At 39.8% G+C, this 12180-nt stretch overlaps 1 protein-coding gene across 4 annotated transcripts in view; it reads left to right on the top strand.

Moving 5' to 3' along the window:
* The first annotated feature begins 5725 nt into the window (after positions 1 to 5725).
* The window catches only part of zgc:66474 (uncharacterized protein LOC327500 homolog), a 33121-nt gene continuing 26666 nt past the window's right edge, over positions 5726 to 12180 (top strand). For 2 of the 4 annotated variants that reach the window (XM_051717773.1, XM_051717774.1), the window contains exon 1: positions 5745 to 6249. In XM_051717773.1, coding sequence (XP_051573733.1) covers positions 6060 to 6249 — 190 coding nt within the window. In that variant the 5' untranslated portion in view covers positions 5745 to 6059. Of the gene's footprint in view, positions 6250 to 12180 lie in introns of all 4 variants that reach the window. The other 2 variants (XM_051717771.1, XM_051717772.1) reach the window with 2 other exon arrangements.

Here is a 12180-nt window from a genome sequence, read left to right as displayed (position 1 = left end):
GATCTTTATGGCAACGAGAAGACTCCGCTCCCCTGCAGTGTTCTGGCAAACATTTACTCCGCTTTGATGCTTCGCTGGTGAAAGGGATGCTTCAGCTTCCTGATTCCCCGCAGCGCTTGAGCAGGAGTTTTGCATACTTATAAGTTAGTGTATATGTACTGTATGTGTGCATATACACTGGCCAAATGTTTGGAATAATGAACAGATTTTGCTCTTATGGAAAGAAATTGGTACTTTTAATCACTAAAGTGGCATTCAACTGATCACAATGTATAGTCAGGACATTAATAACATGAAACATTATTATTACAATTTGAAGAAATGTTCAGAGCTTCTTAAACTACTTAAAAGGTTTATCATCAAAAAATCCACCACGTGCAGCAATGACAGCTTTGCAGATCCTTGGCATTCTAGCTGTCAGTTTGTCCAGATACTCGGGTGACATTTCACCCCACGCTTCCTATAGCACTTGCCATAGATGTGACTGTCTTGTCTGGTACTTCTCATGCACCTTACAGTCTAGCTGATCCCACAAAAGCTCAATGGGGTTGAGATCCATAACACTTTTTTCCAATAATCTGTTGTCCAGTGTCTGTGTTTGCCCACTCTAACCTTTACTTTTTGTTTTTCTGTTTCAAAAGTGTTTTTTTTTTTTTTTTTTGCAATTCTTCCCATAAGGTCTGCATCCCTCCACGGTCTTCCCTGGTTCCATCCAAAGTTGCGCCAGTTTTACGAGCCGAAATACACAATCTTCTCGCAAAGAATGCGATAGAGGTTGTTTCTGCTGTCCCGCTGTGCAAATGCATGGCAAGTCCTTACGGGCGTGTCAGAGCTGGTGTTTACAACAATCGAGCACAATCTGTGGTCCCACCCGCAGTGCTGGTGTTGCGCGCACACACTGCGGGATTTACAGCCATTATTTCCTCGTTCTGGAGAAGGACGGCGGGCTTCGGCCCGTTCTAGTTCTGAGACGCTTTTCCCAAGTCAGTAAATCTCCTTTTTAGGAGTTCATGCGTGCACACCTCATGAATGAGCACATACAGACCATTCTTTGGTGTCTGTTTCAGTTCAAACTAAAAAAATAAAATAAACAACACTACCACTGAACTAATTTAATTTTCATGCGCATCGCGGTGACTCGCCATTGTCTGGCTGCTCTAGCACCATGGACAGCGCCAGCCTTCTACCAACAGGGTGTTATGCTGGGTCAAGTTTTCAGAAGGAAAGTGCTGACCACAAATACATCCTACACAGGTTGGGACGCAGTGTGTTATGGATGTCCGCACATCTCAAAACACATTCTCAAGGTTTTACAACCTAGACAAAATGTCTCTCTCAAAACAAGTCTTCTCTGTCTAGACCGCTTGCTATTTTATTGGCCAAATATATACGTATGCCCCTCTTTTTAAGTATGGGCTCCCTGTCACTTTACTCAGCCACCTGCATTCGGACCGTTGTGTTCCCAAAGCACTTTATTATAAATAAACTTCCTTTCCTACTGGGTTTGTGAAGGGGTTAATCCATACTATTATGATCATAGTTCATATATATATATTCTGAGTGTTCCCCTCCTGGCTGACCATGAGGGTCATTCACTTGTGACATACTCATGTCGGTCCCGCGGGACTGTGGCGTCATGTTTCCTCTCTGGAAGATTATGTCGTGTAGTGCATCGTGATGGGACTCTGTTCCCTATATGCATCAGTTTAGTGACGCAATATCAAGTGTACTGAGTCGTAAGGGAACGTCTCGGTTACATACATAACCTCAGTTCCCTGAGACTAGGTGCGAGCGATGCACTCTTTGTCCCTCAGTCAGAAAATTCGGAGGAATGGTGTTTGTGCACCCGATTTTATAGTAGACAGCTTCGTGCCTAAAAGGGCGGGGCTCAAACACCATAGATAATATTAGAATTAGTGTTATTGTAGAGAAGTTTCATCTAGGTCGTGTAGAAGGACACTCCCCATATGCATCAGCTTAGTGACGCAATGTCTCTTTCCCCTTGTCTCAGGGAACCGAGGTCCTTGCTTGAATGATCCATCAATGTTTTATAAATTAAGTAAATGAAGGATGTCTTAAATGTGTCAATCAGGCACAGCAAAATGTTTAAAAGATGTCTGTGAAGTGCGTATGTATAAGAAAACAGTTACAAAATGTACATACGGATGCAAAAAAACACATTTTCGATAAAGAGTGGGAGGTAGTTTATGTACGCTCTATTGAAAATATATTGCTAACATTTATAACTAATGAAAAATATTAACAAGCATTATTTCATTAGCATATAGACTATATTGCTAAACAGATTATTCGTTAAAATTTCAAATACATTTAATGTATTTTATGTCGCTGAACTAGTGAGGTTCAGATAGTTTTGTTTCTGATATTCCAGACACATTCAGCGATAAATGGCGATAACTCTTAAACGGCTTAGCACATACTTTCCAAAATAGTATTACTGTAAAACGTGGAAAGCTAATAATATTCCACAAGCTTGTTTTCATTATTTTCACTCAATATTATGAGTATTGGCCTGCAAAAGCCATCACAATGTGGGTTACGTTCCCGTTACCTGGGAAAAGTTCCTCTTCTCGTAGTGGTATGTAAGGGACTGTGGAGAAAGTGCAGGACACAAAGGCACAAAACCAGAGTCATTCAATAGAGGAGGACAGTGCGCAACTTTCAAAACCACTCATTAAAACCAATAGGGAACTGCATGTCCAAAATTAACCTTGTTTTTGTAATTTTGGACATGCAGTTCCCTATTCAACCATTAGGGGTAAACTGAAAGGTTGTGAAAGTTGCGCACTGTCCTTCTCTATTGAATGACGCTGTTTCTTGCATCTTATCTCTTTCAACAAAAAATCTATTACAAAAAGAAAGTTAATTTTGGACATGCAGTTCCCTATTCAACCAGTAATGTAAAATGAAAGGTTCATTTTCTTAAACGTGAGAAATATGATATTGTGTTTCTTCAAGAAACGCATGTTTCCCTGCAGGAAGCTGAAAAATTTGGGAAGATATGGGGTGGACATGTTTTCTTTAGTGTTGGCTCAATTAAGAGCAAGGGAGTTATTATATTGGTAAATAAACATTTACAATTCAAGTTTCTCAGACAGATGAAAGATAAATTAGGAAGAGTCATTATTGTTTTAGCTGAAATTCAAGGGCAAAGGTTGATTTTGGCTAATATTTATGCACCTAACGCTGATGATCAGGGCTTTTTTATAGATCTTGAAGGGATGTTACAAACCACTGGCACCCCTCATGATATAATATTGGGAGGAGACTTTAATCTTTTGATGGACTCAGTCCTTCATCACAGTGAAGCAAAAGTGTGTAAGCCCCCTAGAACAACACTGACGCTTCACAGGATGTGTAAAAATCTTGGTCTTACAGATATTTGGAGACTTTTGAACCTATCTGGTAGGGACTATACATTTTTTTCATCAGTCCATAAAATTTATTCTAGAATAGATTTTTTTTTTTTTATATATCCAAGTCCCTCATTTCGTCTGTTGTTGATTGCTCAGTTGGAAACATCTTAGTCTCAGATCATGCCCTGGTGAGTTTAGAGGTGGTGCCACATGCGGAGAAAAATAATTCATATAGTTGGCGCCTTAATGTGTCCCTTTTGCAAAATCCTGATTTCCAACAAATGCTAAAGGCTGAAATCAGTGTTTATATGGAGACCAACTGGTCCTCAGTATCCACTGTGGGGGTGGCTTGGGAGGCACTTAAGGCGGTTCTTAGGGGCCGGATCATACAGTATGCCTCATTCATCAAAAAATCTAAAGCACTCCTGGAGTTGGAAGGAAATATTAAAAATGCCGAAGCAGAGCTGAAGCGCCGTTTGTCATCCGATGGCCTCAGAGAGTTGACTCGATTGAAATACAGATATAATACTATTTTGTTGCGGAAAGTGGAGTTTTGGTTATGGTAAGACAGTCATACTTTGAGTCGGGGGACAAAGCAGGAAAACTTTTGGCTAGATATATAAAGCAGAGAGAGTATTTTTCTACTATTCCCTCAGTGAAATCTGCTGGTGGTGAAATATTTACCTCGGCCATTGATATTAATAATGCTTTTAAAGAATTCTACTATGATCTTTATAGTTCCATGTCTTCGTCTACTGATGAAGATATTAGAAAGTTTGTTTCCATTAGATCTCCCTAAACTGACGACTGAGCAAAAAAATTCTCTTGATTCTGAGATAAACTTGGAAGAGCTTGGCGAGGTTATTAAGGCCTTACCTACAGGCAAGTCTCCGGGGCCTGACGGCTTTGCTGCTGAGTTTTTCAAATCTTATGCTACAGAACTGGCTCCACATTTGTTAGAAGTTTATACTGAAAAATTAAAGAATGGAAAGCTTCCTCCAACCATGACACAAGCCCGGATCAGTTTGATTCTTAAAAAGGACAAAGATCCAAGCGAGTGTAAAAGTTACCGTCCAATTTCCCCGATCCAGTTAGATGTAAACATTTTGTCAAAAATTCTGGCTAATGGATTAAGTAAAGTTATGACATCACTTATACACATAGATCAGGTGGGGTTTATTCGGGGACGCAGCTCTTCTGATAACGTAGGCATCTCATCAATATCATGTGGTCAGTACCGAATGAACAATCTCCGGTCGCTGCCATCTCACTTGATGCTGAAAAGGCGTTTGATATGGTAGAATGGGATTATCTTTTTAAGGTTTTGGAAATATACGAGTTCAGGAGTACGTATATTGGATGGATTAAGTTACTTTATAGACACCCAGTGGCGGCAGTACAAACAAATGGACTAATTTCAGATTATTTTACTTTGGATAGGGGCACCCGGCAGGGTTGCCCTCTTTCCCCATTATTGTTCTGTCTTGACCTGGAACCATTAGCAACCGCGATAAGAAAGGAGGATGATTTTCCAGGGGTGGTGGCAGGAGGTATGGTGCATAAACTCTTGCTTTACGCAAATGATATTTTATTATTTGTCTCTGACCCCAGTAGATCTATGCCTTGCCTCCACAAAATTATTAATTCCTTTTCTAAATTTTCAGGATATGGAGTCAGTTGGTCTAAATCCGAAGCTTTGGCTCTGACAGCGTACTGCCCAGAAACGACTTTCCAGCCGGGCGCCTTCCAATGGCCCAAACAGGGCATTAAGTATTTGGGTATTTTATTTCCAGCAGATTTGTGTGATTTAGTTAGAGTTAATTTTGACCCCTTAATAAAAAGGTTTTCGAGCGATGTGGGCAGGTGGGCTTGATTACATTTATCTATGATTGGGAAGGTTAATGTTATTAAAATGAATTGTATTCCAAAATTCAATTACTTACTGCAGTCTCTCCCTGTAGATGTCCCCCACTCTTATTTCAAGCAATTTGATAGCATAGCAAAGTCTTTGATTTGGAATGGTAAGCGTCCCAAATTACATTTCAATAAGTTACATAGGCCGATTGACAAAGGTGGACTAGGCCTACACAAGATTTTATTTTATTATTATGCATTCGGTCTCAGACATTTGGCTCATTGGTCGATTCGACCTGAGAGAGCCCCTCCCTGGTTCTGTATAGAACAGGAAGTTCTTGCCCCTATTTCGCCACTGCAGAGCTTAACTTTTTGGGATTCCTAGATCTCAGTTCTATAAGTATTTACAGCTGCGCCACCTGCTCTGTACTGTTTTTGGCAGTGGTTTATTTTTTGAAGAGAGAAAAAAAAAAAATTTAGGAAGAGAGAAAAACTTGAAGGAACTGAAAATGTTTTGAAGAGAGGGGAAAAAAAATTTAGGAAGAGAGAAGAAAATTTAAGACTTAGGCTCAGGAAGGAACTGAGACACTATTTTTTTCCCACCGTGCGGTTCAGAGCCTCCGTACAATCAATTACAAATGCCGACGAGTAAAACTGATCCTTTATTTTAATCAACTGCACGGTAGCATCTCCCGTGCGGTAGGTGGCAGTCAGCTGTTTCCATCTGCTTTCTTACGCGAAGCAGAGGAGAGAAACACGTTGTTAATGCAGCTAGTTTACTCTCAGTGGTGACTGGTTGCTGCTGAAGCATAAAAATAAAACGTAAAAATGACTAAGCTGCAGCTTCTGCACCGCGCGCTGAACGAGCGTCTGATGGCGGCGGTGGAGCAGATCATGGAGATGGTCGGCTGTACGGTGCTGGAGTACGAAGAGGAGACGACCCGAGTGCGGAAAGAAAACGAGGTCCTGAGACGGAGGCTTCGGTGGATGGAGGGCGCAATTCCAACGGATAGGCCAGGTAGCACGGCTGCAGGCCGCGATTAATGCAGCTTTACATGCAAAATACTGATAGCAAAGTATGATGATAGTTTATGGGAGAATCATAAACAGTTTTGAAAGATGCATTTGATTGCTTCATAGTTTTGTGTTGGACTGTTAATGCACAGTTGTGCACTATGTTTTGGGGAATTTGATGCGTGCACGGTAGCCTCTGCTAGTGACAAAGTTATAATATAAATGTTCAGAGCCATAAAATAGTATGCTGTTGCATTACAGACTGAAGCAAACATTGCATGGGATCAAAATCTCGTCAAAAGTATTGCGGTCACGGATCCAAAAATAAATATAGCTGCAAGCAGCAATTGTCGTTTTTAAGCACCATAGGGCCTTTAAGCCTATGTTCTGGACTGTATTAGACATTTCTGAAACATGCAACAAAGACAATGCACAAATTGCATAAAAAATGTCAACTCAATCGGAAAAGTGGTAACATTGTTACAGCCACTTTAAATATTGTCATTGTTATAGCGCCACCAAGTGGCCGAGCTCCATTTCTTTGTATGTTTGTCCTCAGAAAGAGCCCTTATGTAAGTGTGCCAAATTTTGTGACAATATCTCATTCCGTTTAAGAGTTATAGCTATTTAAGTAGCAGTGGCTTAGACAGCTACTTATATTTTGCATGCCTTTGACACATAAAATCGAAAGTAATTTTCTTTTTCTTTTTTATAATTATTCATAAATAGACTCCAGAGAATCTTGTGGCACTTGTCTCAGATATTTAACGGGCGGTTTGGTTCTTGAGGTAAAGTTGTTTAGAATGAGAAGAGCTATCATATGATATGAATTACTTGTGTTTTTTTTAAAACACTGCCTTATATACAACCATTAACACGCACAAAAATCGTGATAGCGCCACCCAGTGGCTGCTTTTTTCAAAAACTTTGCACAGACCTCTGAAACCAAGAGTCAAGTAGGTCCACAGAGTCTCATTCCGATCGACCTTTGTTAACCTTGTTTAAAAGCTGCTGAAAGCTGATTGGCCGATGGTGGCCATGTTTTTCAAGATATCAACTTTTCAACTATCCTTATGGACACAGACACTGCATGCAAAATTTCAAATTGATCGGACCAACGAATCCATAGTTACAGCTGTTTTAATATTTTAATAATATTTTGATATCATTAATCCTCAAGAATTTTAATAGTTCATGTGTACTCAGAATGACTCCATACATAACTGTACCGAATTGGATGAGAATATCTCATTCCGTTCAAGAGTTATAACTATTATTTGCTATTTAAGCAAAACTCGCTACTCACGCTACGTACGTTTTATCGTACCGTTGCGAAGATTAATCGAAATTTCAATTTGTTTTTAATAACTTTTCATAATTGGACTCTGCTGAATCTTTCTGCACTGGTTTGGTTCCAATGGGGCAAATGGCCAAAATCAAATAATCGCAAACTGTGAAAAATGTTTCATGGCTGAAATGAATTCGGAGATAGCCATTTTGTTCGACTCGAGCCAAGGATTCCAATGATATAAAACACTTGATTATATGATAAACGGTTCAGGAGTTTTGGCCCAAAATGTGTTTTCCACATTTTCCTTTGTTATAGCACCACCATCTGGACGATTGGGCCGAAACTTTGCACCATTGTAGACTGGGGGAGTACTACCTACCCTCAGAGTTTCAGTTCTCTACGACTTACGGTTTGGCCTGCACGATCAGATTTAGGGCAGAATAATAATAACAATTCCTACAAAAACAATAGGGTTCCAGCACCTCGTGCTTGAACCCCTAATAACCGTGAATCAAAAAAATAAGTGCAGATCAAAAAATAACAAGCATGAATCAAAAATATATAAACACATTTAAAATATGCTGCAAAAAAAAAAAACAACAAAAGAAAAATTAAAGCAAAGTCATCAGAATTGCAAACAAAATCATGTTTTCCTTGGTTATATTACTGTTTTTTTGTGCTCTCTGACAATTTTGCTCATGTTCTTTTTTTTTTTAATTGAATGCTTACTCTGTATTGTAAGTTCGGCGTTTGGTTTTCCAAAACTTGTGAGTAGAGTTTCATGTATATCAGAGGGCATTTTGCGTCCCTAATGGTCCACTAGTTCTTGATCGACAGCTCCTCCTCTAGCCAATCCTTCGAAGAGGGGAGGTAACGTCACTCCAATGCAACTCCGACGGCTTTGTGGTTGTTAGATACACTGTTTGTGTCTGTTTTGAGTATTTTCTGCCAGCTCTAGGAAACAGTGTGTTGTCCGAGTAAGCCATTATCATAGTCCGTTAACACATGTATCGAGTCAGCTATGTTTTAGGGTACGTTTACACAACAACGATGTACTAAAAATGGAAATGTTTTTCCTTTGCATTTTTGAAAAGTTTCGCATACAGACGACAACATTGTCAAAACGATCCCCGTTCACACGGATCTGCTAAAATGACTAAAGCTGTATTTTGCATGCCAGGCCATTAGTTAGCGATGTCACTTTGTAAAGAAACACTTTGCGCCTGCGCACATAAGCATTCTTCCACAGAGCGGTGAATACAAACAATGAAGATGGCTATCGCTGGTGGTAGTAGTGATGCAGTAAATCTACACTTTGCTGGAGAAGTGTCAATAAACCCAATCTTGAGCAGCACAAACAGTCCTGTAGTCCGCCATTGTAGTTTTGAATGTCACGCGCATTGTTTTGAAGTACTCGCGCGCATGCCTATAGACTGAACTCTCAAGATTATTCAATAAACTCTGCTTATTTTTACCATCACTTCGTCTCCTGCCTTCTTCTGTATTCCCCCTGCTGACTCTTGGGCTGGTAGGAGAGTAAGTTAACAAGCTGTTGATGTTGACTGGTTTTGGATATCAGACAGAACTCTGATATATGGAAATCTTCTGACAGAGATAGGTCTTGTGAACACTGGATCTAACATGCATTTTCACTGCCTCATGTTTTCATATTCTAAGCATATCATTGAATACTGTACATGGCATCACATCTCTGTCAAGAGGCTATATACATAAGTAGTGGGTGAATGAATTGGAGGGTAAAGGTACATCAAATAAAATTAAGTAAATAAATAACATTTATAATATAAATACATTTTTCCCATCTGAATCCATACATTAATTTCAGGATTTTCAAATTGCAGGTTCTGCCTACTGTACAATGTTCACACTCCATACAAAACACTCCAAATGAATAAATTGTTGATTATTGTTATTTGCACAGACACCAAAATATTTGTTCAGAATGAATAAGCTTATCAGAATGATAAGCATCAGAATAAGGGGCCATTTACACAACGTTTTCATCTAAAAATGGAAAACTTTTAATGCGTTTTGGCTGTTTGTTTACACGACAACAGCGTTTTGGGGCCTGAAAACGCAAACTTTTAAAAACGGGTTTCAAAGTGCAAGTTTTTGAAAACGATGCCGTTATCATCTCAGTGTAAACATACAAAAACGTGAATTTGTGAAAACGATGACGTCATGCGCACGCGTATTACGCGTTCAGTTTATAGACATGCGCAAGTACTTCAAAACAACGCGCGAGACATTCAAAACTACAATAGCGGACTACAGGACTGTGTTTGTGCTGCTCAAGATTTTGAGTTTATTGACGCTTCTCCAGCAAAGCGTAGAAATACTGCATCACTACTTCGACCAGCGATCACCATCTTCATTGTTTGTATTCACCGCTCTGTGGAAGAATGCTTATGTGCGCAGGCACGTAGTGTTTCTTTACAAAGTGACATCTCCAACTACTGGCCTGGCATGCATAATACAGTGTTTTTAATCGTTTTCGCGGATCCTTGTGCACGGGGATCGTTTTGACAACTTTGTCATCTGTATGTGAAACTTTTCAAAAATGCAGAGGAAAACTTTTCCGTTTTTAGTACATCGTTATTGTGTAAACGTACCCTTAGTTAGCAGAGTCTTTAGTTTAGGCATTATTTAAGACTTCCTTGTTTTTAGGTTATTGACTGCATATCTAAAAAAAACAAAAAAACAAGGCTGGGTTGGTGTGGATGTTTGATGCATGTTTTTTCTAGCTATAACAATGTAGTTGTGAGTTCAGAACCCAACTTGATCCGCTTTTCCATGTTGCTGAATGTGCCGTTATGTACTGATCCTACGTGGCATCGTTGGCATGGCTACATGTAGTTTTTTTTTCCATGATACTGCAGCGAAATCAGAAACAAGTGACCAAGCATCCCCACGTCAATAAATAAAGTGGGCTTGATGTTGGACGTTCTTTATTCACAAATAGTCTGAAATTTAGGGACAGTCTCTAAAGATACAGGCATCATCGGAGCATACATATCCAAAACATTTACAACATTTCAATAATATAGAGTATACAACTTCAGCAACATTTGAAGCAAATGACTCAAAGGCATACAACCAACTCCAAAGTGTGCATGCAGTTGTCAGCAATAATGCACACCTTTTAGATTTTTGATATAATAGGACTTGTTTTTTTATTATTATATGTAAGCATTTCTATATTCATCAGTATTGTAATAGGCCTTGGTGTCGGGATCTGGATTTTATTTAATGGAAAAGCGGATCAAGTTGGGTATGATATGCAGCCAATAACCTACAAACAAGGAAGTCTTAATGCCTAAACTGTTAACAGAATATGATAATGGCCTACTCAGACAACACATTGTTTCCAAGAGCTGGCAGGAAATACTCAAAACAGACACAAGCAGCTTATTTATCAAACACAAATAATATAATATTGAGCAGCAGCCGTCGGAGTTGCATTGGAGTGACGTCACCTCCCCTCTTCAAATGATTGGCAAGAGGAGGAGCTGTCGATCAAGAACTAGAGGACCAATAGGGACGCAAAACTCCCCCTGATTTACATGACTCACAAGTTTTGGAAAACCAAGCGCAGAACTTGGAAACAAAAAGAAAGAAAAATACAACGTAAGCGTACAAAAATATTTTTGATTCATGCTTGTTATTTTTTGATCTGCGCTAATTATTTTGATCTGCACTTATTATTTTTTGATTCATGCTTATTATTTTTGGATCCGTGATCGCAATGCATTTGATGGGATTTTGATCCCATAACATTGACTTGTTTGTTGTGTAAGCATCCAGCGGTTTTAGCTCCAAAAATGTGAGGGGGCGGAGCAGAGCTGCCCCCTTTAGAGCCCACAGGAAAAAACGTGTCGTCACAAAAATAACTGTGAGACAAAAGACCGTTAACTTTTGTTTCCTTACAGCTCTGAGCTCGAAATGAGGTTTAAAGGTGCATTCAGTATTTTTCCTTAACATTTTAATTCATAATATATGAATAGTAAAAAAAAAATGTTTCCTTTCCTCCCCAATTTGGCATGCCCAATTCCCGCTACTCGCTAAGTCCTCGTGGTGGCACGGTTACCTCAATCCTGGAAGCAGAGAACAAGTCTCAGTTGCCTCCACTTCTGAGACAGTCAGTCCGCACATCTTATCATGTGACTCGTTGTGCATGACACCACGGAGATTTGCAGCATGTGGAGGCTCATGCTACTCTCCGTGATCCACGCACAACTTACTACGTGCCCCATTGAGAGCGAGAACCACTAATCGCAACCACAAGGAGGTTACCCCATGTGACTCTACTCTCCCTAGCAACCGGGCCAATTTGGTTGCTTAGGAGACACGGCTGGATTCGAACTCGTGACTCCAGGGCTGGTAGTCAGCGCCTTTACTCGCTGAGCTACTCAGTCCCCAATGAGTAGTAATTTTGAAAAATGTGTATAAAATCATGAGCAACTTATGAGATGAAGACTCATTTCAGTAACCTTATAAAAGCTGTTTTATTCTACATGGAGAGGGTCCTCTCATGGGGGCTGCCATGTTAGGATCACATGACCAGCTGAATACTCAATCTCAGTAACCGTCCTGTTATTGGATGCTCTAACTCATGCCCTGCGT

The sequence above is a fragment of the Myxocyprinus asiaticus genome, chromosome 14, assembly GCF_019703515.2.
Source record: "Myxocyprinus asiaticus isolate MX2 ecotype Aquarium Trade chromosome 14, UBuf_Myxa_2, whole genome shotgun sequence".
In the NCBI taxonomy this organism is placed as follows: Eukaryota; Metazoa; Chordata; class Actinopteri; order Cypriniformes; family Catostomidae; genus Myxocyprinus; species Myxocyprinus asiaticus.
Note: the sequence above shows the minus strand (reverse complement) of the source record. Positions and strands in the feature narration are given on the sequence as shown.